The sequence below is a fragment of the Crocodylus porosus genome, unplaced genomic scaffold (assembly GCF_001723895.1).
Source record: "Crocodylus porosus isolate Cpor-Errol unplaced genomic scaffold, CroPor_comp1, whole genome shotgun sequence".
NCBI classification, from domain to species: Eukaryota; Metazoa; Chordata; order Crocodylia; family Crocodylidae; genus Crocodylus; species Crocodylus porosus.
The window spans coordinates 32391038-32407566 of NW_017728886.1; the positions used below are offsets into that span (position 1 = coordinate 32391038).

The 16529-nt window shown below is 38.2% G+C and overlaps 1 protein-coding gene across 1 annotated transcript in view; it reads left to right on the forward strand.

The window, feature by feature from the left end:
• The window catches only part of DNAJC1 (DnaJ heat shock protein family (Hsp40) member C1), a 190008-nt gene that overhangs the window by 163866 nt on the left and 9613 nt on the right, over positions 1-16529 (forward strand). Inside the window, exon 9 of the mRNA XM_019532204.1 lies at positions 6889-7008. Within this exon, the coding sequence (XP_019387749.1) occupies positions 6889-7008 (120 nt within the window). The remainder of the gene's footprint in view (positions 1-6888; positions 7009-16529) is intronic.

Below are 16529 nucleotides of genomic sequence, written 5' to 3' on the forward strand. Positions count from 1 at the left end.
ATCCTATTCTCGTCTGCCCACCCTTGTAACCTGTCAAGGTCTGATTGTAGCCTGTTGCATCCTTCCAATGTACCCATGTCCCCCCACATCTTAGTGTCATCAGCAGATTTGAACAGGGTGCTTTTTACCCTGTGTTCTTAAAGGCAGGGGATTACATGTTTGTATAGCACTTAGAGAACTGTCCTGAATTCACCTGCACTGCTAAGTGCTGGCTAATACAAAATTATCGTTTAAAAAGGCTCCAGATGTGCAAATCTTGGATTTATAAACATAGAAATGAATAGTGAGCAGGGATAGAAAAATGAGATCAATACTAAAATACTATGTACAGTTGTTCTACCTGCATTTTTTTTAAAAGGATATTATTTCCCAATTTGGTTGAAGGAATCTTCCTTTTTGAATATTACTGGGTTTCTAAATCTGCCCTTGCCATATGTTGATTCTTCCTTCTGACTTCTGTGCAAGGCAGATCAGAGGGATCCACATATCCAGTAGGTGTGACATCCTTCCTTCATATCTTGGGGAAAAAAAGGGAGCATGAGATAAAACTTCACATGTTTCTGCTCAGCAGTTTCATCGGATTATCCTTTAGTTCTGGCATCGGGTTTTCAGATTGGCACTACTACCTTGTTCTGGTGCCCCATCCTTCTTAAAGGTAGTGCATCAGTCAACACTGACCTACTACTTCAGGTTGAAGAGTGAGTCAGTGTTATTGGGTGGTTACTTCAGGAGCAAGTCTCCTCTCTCTCGGCACTCTCTTGCCCCTCGTTGATCACTTGTGTGGCTGCATCCGGCACAGCTGATCCAATTGATTGGCAGAGATGAATGTCACCTAGGGCTGCTGTCCTGGAGGATTGGGCCTTGGCAGTCCCAGGGATCCAGGGTCCCAATCTTGGGGGACAACAGCCCTGGGTGCCTGGCCCCAACCTGGGGCACCACAGGGAACTCCATGCATTCCCTGCTCTGTGCTTGCAGACACAAGCCCTGGGATCTCCTGCCAGAGCATTTCAAGAGCATGCATCTGCAAGTGTTGAGCCCCTAGGGAACCTCATGGTGTTCCTTTGTTCTGCAGCATGAAATGTACTTCCCAGGATCCTCTGCAGGGGAACTGCCACTATGCAAACCTGCCATTGCAGAACAGGGAATGTAGGGGGTTCTCCTGGATTGGGGCTGGGCACCAGGGCATTGTTTCACAGGATTGGGACCCTGCAGCCCCAGGATTACCTGCTGGGCGGCTGGAAAGCATGGTCAGCCCTGGGCTGCCCACAGTCTTGCAGCATCCACAGTGAAAAAGACAACACAAACTATCAATAAGAATCATCACAACACCATTTTTGGGCACTTGGGGCATGACAAGCAGCAGGGACATCTGTTTGCTTGAATTTTGCTTTGATATAAACATTTTTACAGCAGCAGGGAGACATCTGTTTGCTGCCTGGGTCCACCTGCTCCTGCAGACTTGATTCGTAGTATACCAAGAGGTATATGAAAAGTTCCTCTCTCAAACTGGCATTACCATCAGACCAAACAAGTCCCTGTGCTGCAGCCACCCTGGCCCTATTTGGGCCATCATGAACATAGATGACATCATGCCAGTTGGTACCAGATTTATGGACTCTAGTACTAAGTTCCTTAACCCATATCACTGGCAGTCTCTCACAGTTGAGGATCATCTTCTCTGTGGGTCCAGAGATGGCTGCTGACAAGGCTTGTCTAGGATCAACAGACTCTGTTGCACTCAGGCACAAGTTTCCATGTGGGGTGGGTGGATCTAGGTTCTTGGTTTAGTCCTTAACAGGCTGTTTTTGCTACTCCCAGTTTTCTGTTTCCTGTTGTCATCATAAGGTTTCAAAGTACTGAGATCCTGGCAGCAGACTCTTCCTCCATTTGGGGCAGTCCTGGGTGATAGTTTCCCACAAGTAGATATCAATGCTGCATTTTTTTCAAGTTGGCCTAGAGGATGTCCTTGAAGCACTTTCTTTGCCTTCCTCTTGAACATACATCTTGACTGAATAAAACCTGCTTTGGGAGTCTGGATACAGACATCCCAATGATATTTCTAGCCCAGCAAACTTGATGTCAGATGGTCATCCCTCAGTGCTTGTAGCGTTTGCTTACTTGATTTTCTATGCTTATCACATCAAAGTGCATCTCTTTTCCTCTGCTTCCTCACCTTTCTCAGGACAGTGACTACACACAAGCCTGCCCTTGCTTCACTTAATCACATGGATGCCAGATAGTTCTTGCAGCTAGAGTGCATCTACTTTACCCTTGTCAGGGATGTTCTGACATACACAGTAGATGGCCTCTGGAAGGTCCTTACTTTACTATTGTGTTTGTCATTTGTGCCAGTAGTATTCTGTTCAGTTCTTCACCTTTCCATGAAGTTGGCTTACCTGGTGACAGTCTTATCAGCTGGACAAGTCAGAGAGAGCCAAGCCCTATTGTTGGAGCCACTATATGTGACCTTCTAGAGAGACAAGGTGGTACTACATACTCACCCTAAGTTCCTGCTGAATAATCTCTGAATCCCATCTTAGTCAAGAAATTTCCTTGCCAATCTTCTTTCTAAGACCATATGTTTTCCATGTTAAGGCTACTTTCCCTCTTCCAGCGTAGCACCACCTGGTCCATCCAGGTGCGCACCACTTCGAGGCCCAATGACTCGATACCAGGGTGGAATGGCATCAGCAGAGGAAGCAGAAGGAGACCAAACCGGGATTGCAAATCCCACTTCCCCGTGCAAAAACATGCCCTCGTTACCAAAGAATGTGTGCATTCGGAATTGGGCTCCTCAGTCATCTGAGGACCCATCAAGCCTGACAGACATCATCCTTGACTTTGAGGGACTGTGGCTGCTGCTGCTTTTCCTTATCCTATATGTGAAGAGAGGCCTAGCCTATTACTTGCATGTAATCATACAACTTTTCAGGAGGTCTTCACACTGATTTGGAGCCATAATTTAGAAATATGAGGGTTTGGCCGCTTCATCCTAAAGACTTTTTACTATGATCTCCAGATGTATGACTCCACTATAAAATGACCAAGCTAGACTCATCCCCTGTGATTTGAGCTGATTTGGCTGGGGCCTAGGTCACCTCTGTTGCCTCTCTGCATGCTGTAGTTGTGCCCTCAGGTGATTGTTACACTGTTTCATTCAAACTATGGTAACCATTGTGCAAGTGTGAAGGCAATTATGAGTGACACCTCCTTTGATTTTTTGCCTGTAGGACTCTTGAATCCCATGTCCAGGTATTTGTAGGCATTGCTTTGGAGTCACCCACATGTGAGAATGTGAGCAGCAGCTCAAGGGAGAAGAGCAAATTATTTACGTGTAAATGAAGTTTGACAGGTGTTCTCTACCACATTTTAATTTGCCTTCTTTTCCCTCTTCCTCAAAATTGAAGTTGAGAGGAAACTGAGGAGAAGGGGTGCTTTAGCCCCTTGTGGGGAGGCAAAGAAGTGTCTGGAGGATATACTATAAATAATGCTAAGGTAAAAAGTCTCTGGTCAGAGACTCAAGGGCCTGAACTTACTCCATGAAAATGTGTGTTTTTATGGAGAAGGCATGTCAAAGAACACCAATTACTGGTATGTAGCTTATTTTTTCTCCTATCAAATTAATAGATGGATTTTGTTGTGAATGCTAACATACAAGTGCTTCTAATTTTTTATCTGTATTACTGTTTGTGGTTGCATAATTCCTAATGCTCTTAACAATTCTGTATTTGGAGACAGACTTTTTTTTCTTGAAAACAAATGTTATTCCATGTTCTGTAATTTAAAAGTAGAATTGTTTGTTTAAAAATAAGATATCTAATATTATAATTGCCTGTGCAGTAAGAAGCAGTATGTAATAACAAAAGGTAAATGTATGTAGTGCTGGTACATGATAAATTACGTTCATATTTTCTCCTTAGAAGTTACAGTAGAGTTTATGTAAACTGAAGCTTCAATATTATGAGTCTTACAAAGGAACATAATTTTGGGCAAAAGCTTTGAATTTTTATATTTGTAAAAGCAATTTATTCTTTTTTTCATGTTAAATGCTACAGTTCATAACTCTGCTTACTTTTCACTTTGTATTCAGTATGGAGAGTTAATCCCAGAGCAGGGCTTTTCTGATGCAAAATCTGAATGCTTGTGTAGTCATAACAGCTGTCCCCTCACCATGTGGCATCTTCCATTACTTTACTGTAGAGATTAATTTTGGCCCAATATTTCAGTAATATTGGACACACATGGTTTTAAGTGACAAAGCAGTATGCTTATGCATTCATTTGACACTCACAGTTACAGTTGGGTCCAGATTAGAACAGGGAGAATACATTCACACCATGACCACCCTCATGGCTGCTTGTAGTAGTTGGAACACAGTAGGTGCTGTTGCATCTAAAGATACAATTTAACTATTGCTAAGGAATTGCAAATTCACCAGAACTCTCTGCAACCGTAGTGGTTAGCAATAGATTTCTAAAATAGCTCTATCAAAGAACTTCTGACCTATCAAAATTTAGTTCTTTATTTTTTAATTTATTTTAATTTACCATATTATTTAAATAATGTAATTAAATATTCTGCTGACACAGCTACACATAGGGTTATGTGTTGTTCAATTTAAGGACAGTAGGTTTTTATTAGAATTTCTGTAAATCCTGATGGCTTTCAAATAAGAAGAGTTAACATTAAAGCTTGAATTTTGTCATACATGCAGGATTTCAAATATGCAGCATATCTAAGGATGTAAACTTAAACATTCTTTTAAAGGATTTAAAAGATGCAAGAAGTTTGTTATTTCTGAAATGCTTGCATCAGTGCAGAGACATGAGTGATTTTTTTTGTGTTAAACTTTGGAAACATTACATTTATGCTCTGAATCGTATATTGAGATATGTACTACAGTTTCTTTGTGTCTTGCAAGTATTAATATTTAAATTAAATGTAAAACACCTTTCATATGTTACTGAAATTAAATTGCACATATACTAAGGCTTTCATTCAGTGTGTGAATTTTTATAACTTCTATGAAATGTTTTGGTAAAAACTTAATTTTTTTATACTTCTCTACTTAGCCTGTTTATTTGAAGAAAAACAAAAAACCCAACCTCCCATATATAATGATGGGGTATTAGCTCCAAAATTAGAATGTGAATAAGTAGCCCCATCTCAGTTATGGAAATAAATCAAGAAAGACCTTTTAATATAGAGCAATGTGTGTAATTATTTTTTACAATAATAAAATAAGGTTACTGTGTGATGCTGGGAAATGTTATGTTTTTAGCATTTCTTTATGTGGGCCACCAACATACTTTTACTATACAAGTAATAAAGCCACATGCAAGCACACTGCTCTTTGTTTTATTTAACTTTCATAAGTAATTAATTCATGCTTGTGTGAAGGCTATATAAATATGAATATTTGAGCTTGCAGCATTTAATGAACAGAATTACATGGCTATAAAATAGAGCGATTGATAAAACTGTCTTTCCTATTGGCTATTATTTACTGTCTCTTAAGTGGCAGGTTGTATTTATGCCAATTTATCTGCTTCAGGGAACATTCTTGATAGCAGAACAAAGTGAATAAAAGTAGTTTGCTTTGCAAATGAATGCAAATAGTAGAGCCTTTCGGGAAGCTCTTTAACAGGAGCACTGCACTTTGATTATGAGTGAAGCTGCCATTTGGACATGGTGAAAAGAGCACGCTTGAACCATTGATTGGGGGAGACAGTAAAAAGTCAGGAAGGGCCCCGTTAAGCTTGCAGTGCAGCAGGCGGATGTCAGTGTGGTTAGAGCACAGTGGGAGAATGACAGGCAGGATTAGTGTCAGGGAGAAGCTTTGCTGTAGCTCTGGAGATGGTCCCTGGGGTCACTCACCTCTGACTGTTGTTCTGTGCTGATGGCTCTGTAATGCAAACTTCTTGATGTATGCCTGTTCATTATCGGAAATGGTGATTAGGAGAGGTATTTGTCAAAAAGGATTCTTTAAAAAAAAAATAGAAATGATAAACTACTGATTATTACAAAAGCCCAGTTCTGTAGTTGTTACTTTAACTGTATTGCAGTCTGATGCAGCATCTTTTTCTTTCCTAAGAGGGATCTCAGCATACAGAGTTTGAATAGCTTAGAATGTTACAATTATAGCTGAGGAACCAGGGTTTCATGCTTTGCTCAATTCAGTTTGGTTGTAATAAAGAAGGAAATTGTTTACAGTTTGCCTTATGCTGTTTGAGTCAAACACTGCTTTACACTTTGGTTATTGGGCCTTGTTGCTCTTTGACAATCTCCAGTTTCTTTGTTATCTTGGAAGGTATTGGCTCTGGTTGCTGTTTTAAAAAACATTATATTAATACCTCAGTGAAATACAGAATCAGCACATTCTGTTCCTGGATCATTCAGTATATGAAAAGATGCATACATTATTTTGGCTTTGACAAAATGACTGAATTGGGCATACTGCTGTAAAATACACATTCATAAATAAAGTTCAGGAATATTGTAATTTATTTTAATTAAAAGGACTTTTTTTCTTAATTTGTTTCTTCCTTTATAAGTCATTTGCACTCGAGCAGAATTTCAGCATTATCGAAAACATTATTTTAAACTGATTTGATATTTAAATGTGTTGTTTATTGTACATGTGGTTACACAGGCATCTGTGTATTAAGATTTTTAATATTTCACTGACTGTTCTTTTTATGTTTATCCTCTGACATAATGGAGAGAGACAGTGCTAGATAAGGATTCATAACACTATTAAGTTGCATTGTTTGTTATTATCTTCATTATTTGATTAATGTATTTTAAATCTTTTGTTCTGTATTTTATCCAACTGATTTTTTTTTTTCTATTTCCTAACAAAATAAATATTTTACAAATGTTTTACAGGCCCCTGAATGGACAGAAGAGGACCTTAGCCAGCTGACAAGAAGTATGGTTAAGTTCCCAGGGGGGACCCCAGGTCGATGGGAAAAGATTGCTCACGAATTAGGTCGATCAGTGGCAGATGTGAGTTTGCTCAGATTTGCATTGTATGGAGAATGACAGACCAGAACAAGGCAGGCAGTGTAGAAGGCCTGCATAGATGGGGTCCAACATTGTCTTTTGAGAGAAGCTACAATCCTTTTAGGACCTGGAAGTGAACCATTAACTGACTAAGCAAGAAGCAGATGTCAGCCAGTCCCTCGCTCCACAATTAACAGCTGTAACTGATCAGCTGTATGGGGGATTCTGGTGCTTAGAGACCTGAGCTACTGTAACTTGATAACAGGAAAACAATGCCAGTTTTAGTGCTTGTAGTAACTCCTTTTAACTGCAAAATAACATTTGTGAGACTTAGTTAAAGATTACATTTCTGTTTAAGCCAGGTCTTAAAAAAAATTAGTACAACTCAGCTAATAGTGTTTAGACAGGTGGCTTCCATTCATTACACTGAAATATTTCTCCAGGAGTATAAAACAAGTGTTATGAGACTGATATTACTGTTGTCCATTTTTCTAGATTATACTATAAGGTACTATGTGAAAAGGTACTGTGCAGAATGATTAATATCCTTGTTGAAATATATATTTTTATAGCAATGTGCCATATATCAAAGTTTGTACTAAGGATTTAAAGTGTTATGATCCTGAAAACCCCAGGGACTAGGCTGTAAAATAATTTTCCTTTTCAAGCAGTAGATCACTAGGACCAGCCCTTTCAATTGACCCTATTCCAAAGGCTCTGGAGGGGTTAATGAGTATAAGGTAAAAATGTTTAATTCTGTTGATGCTCCTTTTGAGGCCTGATGTCTTAAATTTATTAATGAAAAACTAGCAGAGAGAATTCCTGAAAAGAAAACTTCTGTTTAATCACAAAGGTGTGCCTTGTCTTTGTGCCTACATCATCTCTCTCAAACAGCCATCTCTTTTCCTCTTACATATAGGGAGTAGTTTGGAACACCTCATATATGAAAGATATTTTAGAAGAATTTTTTTCTACTCATTAAGAATGTACAGAAGAGGAGGAATCTAGAAGGCAGCCTCTTAGCTCAGGGTTGATAAAAAGATAATCTTCTTATCAGTTTATACATTGATAATTTTTTTATCAATTTATACATTGTTTGGACACACATGAAAAGGTAGTTGTTCTAAATTTCATTATTCTATATAATATTGTTGTTTTAATGTGCTTTTTGGAAACAGAGCACATTCGTGCCTATCTTGATGTCATTAACAAGTGACTTATATTTTTTTTTACCGGCAAGCTATAGGAATTGTGATGTGAATGTGACTGAGGAACTGTACTGTAGAGAGTGAAATATATTGCGTTCTGTTTAGAGTCCGGGGTTTCTTGCACTTAACATTACTGACCAGGAAGGGTCTTTTGAAAAGAAAGGCACTTTTATTACTTAATCTTTCTTGGGAAAATAATTTACTGTATACAACTCGATGGATTGACAAGTATGAAAGGAAAGTATTTTACAGAGACTTTCCCAAAACCTACTGAGCAAAATCTGCCTGACATGGCTTTTAAACTTATTACAGTCCCTCTCATACTAGTGGGTCTTCCAAAAAAAAATAAAAAGTAAAACCCTGAGCTAAGAGACTGCCTTCTAGATTCCTCCTCTTCTGTACATTCTTAATGAGTAGAAAAAAATTCTTCTAAAATATCTTTCATATATGAGGTGTTCCAAACTGCTGCCTGTATGTAAGAGGAAAAGAGATGGCTGTTTGAGAGAGATGATGTAGCCAATGTGTCCTTTCTCTTCTGACCCATGTAGTGAGATCTGAGAAAGGTAGGTCCTGTAAGAACTGTTGCTGAGCTAGTAAGGAAAACAGAATCTTAAAGAGATTTTTTTAATAAGATGAAAAAAGGTGTGCAAATAACCAGCCATAACATCAATTTCAATTGCCCTAACAGTAAGGTAACTTATGTAAATTGTGTCTTACAACAGGGGAGGCTGACCTGTGGCATGCATGATGCCACGTGGCATGAGCAGCCTCTGTGTGTGGCACATGGCAGACTGGGGAGGCAACAGGCAGAACAGTGGCAGATCAAACAGAGTAGAAAGGCAGAGCATCAGGGTAGGGAGCAGAAGGCAGAGAAGCAGCTGCATCTGGAAACAAAAGGCAGGGAGCAGAAAGCTGAGCAGCTGATTGGGTTAGGGAAAGGAATCAGAGTGGCTCTTGGGGAGGGCATGAGGTTAATTTTTGGCATGCCTGTCAAAAAGGTTGGCCCCCATGGTCTTACAGTATGCTTTTTTTTCTGAACATTTTCCCCTATTGCTGCTGCCTGTGCACCTCCAGTAATGTAGGCAGGTCAGCAGTGGTTGCTATTACCTATGTCACTGTATTGCACAGTTTCTCTCTTAACAGTGTTCAGTAGGATGGTGCTTAAAGTGACAGCAGCTGTCTGAACATCTCCGTACACCTGCTCCCTCACAGATGCTTCTACTGTTGTTTCATTGGTGTGAGAAACACTGAAGTTAGAAATTGCCATAGATGCAGCTATCAACTGTGAATTTTAGGATCTGGCCATGACATACATGTTATCCCTTTAAACTTGTCAAAAATGACATGGAATCTTAATTTATAGCCTACCCTAACATTAGCCAGGCCAGAGAGCATTGACTTTGTCCAGTCTAAAAATGAAACAACTCTTAATTTGACCTTCAATGGAAGGTAGGTAGAAACTACAAACTGCTTGTTTTAGTCAATTGATTGCTTTATTATAGAATAAAGAAGCTTAAAAGTTTTTTACAATAAACTTTCCTTAGAAATATCAAGAATAGCAAATTTTATTTTTCTTTGCATAGACAAAATCATTGTTTTAGGACTGACAAATTAGCATTTGAACGAAAGGGCGTGTTGCTTGAATGTATTTAGCAGCACTTAGCTAAATAGGTATTTACAAAGGTCATATTTTGATGTAGAATAAGTGAAATTATTCCCTCCTTTTAGTTGCTTAGTTTTTTAATATCTTGTGATATCATAATGACAGTAGCTTTCATCAGTCAGCTCAGGTCCTTCAGAAAAATATGAGCAGAAAGAAATAATTTCCCCAATGTTGTTTTTAAAAAAAAAAAAGAAAAGCAAAGCCAAAAAATAAGGAACAACAACAACAACAAAGACCAGCAGAATTTCCTTCTCAATATACTTTTGCAGGTCATCTTAAGCTTCTTCCTGTTGTTGTTAGTGATTTGCGATGCCAAATTGTTCTGAGGTCATGTTTTCTACTGCAGTTCTTAAGCAGAATTAAGTGATTTAAGGAGTGTGTTCCTGGGTGTCATCAGCTTGTCAGATCCTTAGTGTTATTTTAAGTTAGTCTTTTGTGTTTTCGTGTGTTTACTTCTGTATGTTGTTTTTTTAATTTCTACCTTGACACAGTGTGTCACGTAAGATGCTCTGTGACAGTTTTTAAAGGTGACTTGTTTTGTTTTTTTTTTAACTGGACCTTTTAAATGAAAAACGATATTCTGAAAAGTTTGCTTTTAACCTCTCTTGACCCCAAAAAGGAGAGAAAAAGAAAGACTTTCCTGCTTAGATAAACCTGAAATATAAAGTCAATTTTTCCTTGTTTGTAGTAGAGGAAACCTTTGATATATCAGAGGACAATGAAAATATGTATTGTGAACTCTCTCACTGAAATAAGTAGGCAAAGACATTGAATCTTCTTAACAGAGACAACATATCTCCAAATGTTAGGCATAAAAACTAAATAGTAGATGTGCACCTATACATAGGTCTGATACCGGATTGGTATCGATATAAAGAAAATTTGCTATATTGGAAATCAGTGCAATGTGGTTGATAGTTTGGCCGATTAAATGCCCATGCTGTGTGCAGCATACAGGCAGTGAGGAGCATAGCTTGGCAGTGTGGAGAGCTGCCTCCAGCTGGTCAATCCGTGTGGTGAAAAGGGAGTGGGGAGGGAAGAGGTGTGGAGGAGCAGATCAACACCCCCCCGTGGTGAGGGAGGGGGCAGAGGGTGCCCAGCTGGGGCAGGATAAAACTGAGGCTTGTGGGAGGGAGTGGCTCCTGTGTTGCTTGCACTGGGAGGGTAAGGGGGGCACATATTCCACCCAGATCTGCGTGGGGTGGGGGGCTGATATGCCTCCTTAAATATCAGCTATTGTTATCAGCCCCAAAAAATCTCTATCTGTGCACCCCTACTAAATAGACATCAATGAAAACAAACACTAGGGGTGCCTGTACACATGCTCCAACATACTGTAACTACAGTGTGTTGGAGCAGACTTGATTTAATTGAGATGGTAATTACTGCGCTCCAGCAGACAACAGTGTCACATGTATCAGCATCCCTGTGCTGAAAAATGGCAGCAGGGACATTTTAACTAAAGCTTGTGTCTCTCCCCCTTGTCCCGGAGCATGTGTATAAACATCCTATATCAGTAATCTGTCTAGAAAACCCTTTGCTTTTCAGTTGTTCAGCTTTTACTCATGCACGCTAATAATGTTGTCATAGGCTTCTCATTGTCAAAACAGGTCTGTGTTTATTGTAGGATAACTAACACGTAAAAATAATGTGAAAAATTCTAGTGGAGACAAGGTATGCTGGTTTTTAGCATAGGGTATCAAGATCAGGTCAGAATTCTGCCTACAGTTCACTTCACCTACAACTTCACAGTTAAAACTAACAGTACACTTTCTTGACTACAGTTTAATAGAGGATAGTGTTTGTATGCTAGTTTCTCACTATTAAACAAACAAGCAAACAAACTTTTTGCAGTGCTTTAGTCTTCCTGGGTAGATGCACTTACATTTTTAAGGTAAGCACCAATAGAAAACAGCATTTTTTCTTTTAAACAAAAAGCATTTTAAAAAAATAAAACAAACTTTTCCAAGCTACCTTACCACATTTAAAGGTGGGGGGAAGAGGCATGCAAAATGTTTTTCTTTCCTTTGCAGTTACCTTTTGACTTATTTATGCATACAGGGTTTTCTGTTTCATGCTGAAATATTTAAAGAACATGTCCCTCTAGAAATTTTCATTTATAGTAGTATTGTCTGCTGAAGAAATCTAAGGATAATTACTCCTAGACGAATGTTAATGGATTTGGAAAAGCAATTCATGCACAGAAATGTTGGTTGTGACTTCTAAATTCCTTGTGTTGTCAGATTCCACTTTTAGAAATGTCGTGAGGCTGGGGGAGCCCTTGCCCAGCAGCTAAGAGCTGGCATAAGCAGAGATGAAGCCTCCCTGTTCCATGTTTGGCCGAACAGAGAACAAAGGAAGTTCTAGGAAAAGGAGGCCATAAGAAAGCAGAGTAATCCTTAATTGCTCAGTCACTTGAACTCTGTGCTATGCAATATGTGGTATAGTAGCACTGTGGGAACCTCTTTCCAAAGTAGCTTGTGTGCTGTGTGCCTTTTTACCTTTTTTGGATAATAGTTTGGGTTCAGTCACCACACACACAATTCTGGTTTAACAAACTCAAGTAATCAGTCAGATTGTTCCCACAAGCAGTATCCTGATTCCATAGTTATAAGATCCTTCTAATCGGGTACTGTACTTGGGTATTTGTAGTCTTACCTGGAGAGAGAGACTTACGGTTCCATCTTTTTAAAGGCCAGAAACTCCATAGCAGTTGTGCTGAGCTGTTTATGAGCCAAAACTTTAATACCCTTCTTAGAGAATGTACCTTCAGCTTTAGTTTTGACCCTCTGTTTATTTCTGTAAGACAGGAAGTGTAACCAGATAGTTTCCACGCTGTACTACGCAGGATTATCGCATGTTTTGTATCTATCAAACATCCCATCTCCTGCAGTCTGGCTTTACCTGTTAGTCAGATAACAGTAACAGGACATGAACCTTAGTCTAAGATTTCTTGCTATGCTTTGCTTTTCTTTTCTTATGGTCTCCTGACAGGATTTCATTACTTTCATCCTGTCTGTCTCCCTGAGACACTGCAAACTCCATTATGTCTTTGTAGGAGTTAAGATTCAATTGCCCCTATGACTCCACAGTAATTGCCTTATACATTTTAAATATGTGACATTGGATGACTCGGCAGAATCTGGGGTCCCCTAGGCAGGGGCTGTCACCCTGTTACAGTTCATTATGCTTTTACAAGGAGGAAGACAGCCTGCTGAGAGAGGCAAACACGCCCAAACCTACAAACATCCTCTTTTGGTTGAAGAACACTTGAAAACTACACTGGAAGGGGCAGGGAAAACCAATGAGGCAAACATGGGCAAAAGCAATTAGTATATGGGACAACTTGGGATGAAGGAAGTTTGAGAGATACTGAGATAAATTTAGAAACAGTTTCCTTGTTTTTAGGGTTTCCATTTTGTAGTATGGTTTCTTACATTGATTTAATTAATACTTCCTTGTAATTGGTTAGAGGGACAAAAATTTTAGGAAAGAATCTCCCTCAGTTGAAGGGGTGTGTAAATCCCAAAAAATATATATATGCAAAAACTGAAGCTGGAATCACTGCAGATGATTAGTAGTCATTACATAAAACTCTGTAATGTGGTTATTCTTAAATTAAAATTTCCCACAAAAATTCTTAGTTGCAGTTAAAAAGTACCAGAACTGATGGTGACCAATTTTGATAGACATGTGCTCTGACTTAATTTTATAACTTACCTACTTCTCCTTGCAGGTGGAGGTTTATAAGAAACATATGATAAGACCCATAACTCTGACTTCACTGCCTATCACTTTGGCTTTTTGAAGTAAAAATAGTCTTTTTACTATCACTTCAGGAAATCATCCTTTAACCAGCAAATATACCACCAACTCTAAAATAGACCAGATTAAGCCAGGCTCAGTGTACCCATCTAATTATGTAAAATTGGTAAATAGGAGTATAATATGAGAATATCAGTACTTAATTTATGTTAATCCATCAAAATTTAGTTTATAACATAATCAATATAACAAGGTCTTATTATATTTGTAATTGAAAAGGCAACATGACTTATAAAATCATTTTTGTTGCAGTTGCCTTGTGGTATTAATTAGATTTGGTTTCTTCAAGTGTTTTGATTATGAGAGGAAAACTGGGTTCGGTTTACCCTAATCAGTTCCTGCCTGCTGACCTGGTTACCTGTACAAGTGTTCTCTGTCAGCCTCCACACATCTGTTCTTTGACCCATTTTCCTTACTGAATCTAGCTTTAGGCTCAGTTCTTATTCTTGTCCTTTAATACTTAAAGAAAAAATTGATCTTAAAAAAATTAAATTCTGAATTTTCTAAACTGTGAAAAATCTGTACCATAAATTAAGAAAAGAGCTTAAAATCTGACATTCCTGGCAAATTAACATTGTTCCATTTGAATAATTCTAAGCCTAACAAAGATGTATTACAAGTGATACAAGTAGCATTGCTAATTTAAAGTAAGAAATGTGTATGTGAAATTATAAAATATACATGACCACACAAGATCTACTTTGATACAGATTAAAAGTTTAAACTGTTAATGTATGTCTTTCAGCAGATGATTTTGGTAACCACAAAGAGCACTCAAATTGTAAAAACAGAGGAAATAAAAACTGTCTGGCATGAAAAACAGATTTTAATATGATTATTAACTGCAGGTTTTCTAAATTAAAGGCAAGGAGATCTCAGATTTCATACTTGTGAAGTAATATCATTTGCTTGCCTTAGAGGATGTAAACTGATTCTGCTTGACTCTGTGGCCACTAATCTCTTGAATTCAGGTTGCAGTAGCAAACTGATAGAGGATTTGCTGTTTGCATGGAAAGAGGACCAGGTAGGCAGCAAAACAATAGGCAGGTGGATAGATTTAAGCAGGCTTTCCTCATTAGTATGGTGCCTGACAGCATGAGCTAAGAGGTGTGCAGTTTTATGATCTTCCCCATATGTCAAAAAAAAGTGATGATGAAATGATTAACAGGCTCTGAGATTTAGGCTGAGGTCCTGGGTATATAATAAAGTTGAACTTGTATGGTTTATAATAAAAGAGCTTGATGATTTTTTTTTTTTTTTTTTAAAGGTACAAACTAAATTCATTAGCTTATTAGGGAAAACCTCTAAACAATAAATGATTCATAAGTACAAGTTTATTCATTGGACTTGTTTAGGTGTTTCATCCCTAGAAAACCCATTTTTATGAATGTTGATTTCTTAATCTGTATTGTACACAGTGAAACATAACGTGCTTGTAATATGTACGCTTTAAAACCCTAGTTATTGCAATCATGAATCGTTGGCAGTCTAATACTGTGGTACTCTAAAACATAAGATTGAAGTACCTTGTATATTAATGGATCTGTTCTCAGAACAGTTCTGTGAATCAGAGAAATATTTTTGGGGAAATGAGGAAGAGAAGGTTTAGGCCCAGATCTACAAAAGTACCTAAAATGGGGTTTGGATTAAATTTAGGCTCCTCCAGCTAAGTGAGATCCTCAACCCCCACCTATCTTTATGGGTGACAGACTTTTGCCAGTATATTTCCCTAGGTTCCTAAAATTCTGCTGCTTCATATGCTCAGAGTTGCCTTCATTTTGGAAGGACTGACCAGCTTGGTGCTGTCTCAGGTCTAATATCAAAAGAATCCTCAAACCAGGCCTTTATCAACCTATGTCCATTGAGGCTTCTGTGAGCTTAGAGTTTGGGAGCTGCTGCTGCATGTGATAGTTAAATTTCCTGTTAAAATCATGGGATTTTTTTTTTGACAGATCAGTCCCATAGTGGATAGTGTTACTCAGTTGGATATGTTTTTTGACTCTAGAAAAAGTGGCAACCATCTCAAATACCTGCTATAATTATAACACGGATTCAAAGAATATTTTCAATCCGTATGTTAAATAATGGAGTCTTTCTGATCAACAAAATATTAAATGCTCTTTTTAGGAAGATACCTTGTACATATTTCTAAAGCTTTTTTTTGAACTATAATGTCAAAAACATACAATACTATCTGACTGAATGTTTCACTGAACCCTTAATATTTGAAGCCTGCTTGCCTGACTTCTGTTGTTTGTTTCACGAAGTACTGATTTTGGGATCTGTATCATGTGGCAATTGATACAGAACTTTGGCACAGAACCAGAAGATCTTATAGACAATTAGACTTTGTATGGAAGGGCTAGTTATGTCTACTGTGGAAACACTCCATGCTTGCTCTGTAGTTAGGAAACAGCTGCATTTTGAAAAAAAAAAGGCTTGAGCCTTTGCATCTTATTGCATCTGGTCCCTTAATGTCAGAAGGTTTGTAAAATCACCAGGTTTAAAAACCCCACTCCAGCTTCGCAGTCTAAAAATGAAATTTAAAGAATGCATTTGTGTTTACAAGTCTTATCTTCATTAAGACAGGTTCTTAACTAACATGATATAAAATTCTAGTAAAGACAATGCAGTTTGTAGTTTTGCGTGATGTAGCAGGTCAAGGTAAATGCTGAATTCCCTTATGGTAGGATAACTAATGCTCATTAGTTATCCTGCTGTGTAAAATCCCAGTGGACAAAAGGCTCAGAGTAGATTTTACTCTGAGTTAACTGAGAGGAGCCAAAGGTGGCCACAACAGTGTTGATCTCCCTTAGCTATCTTGCTAG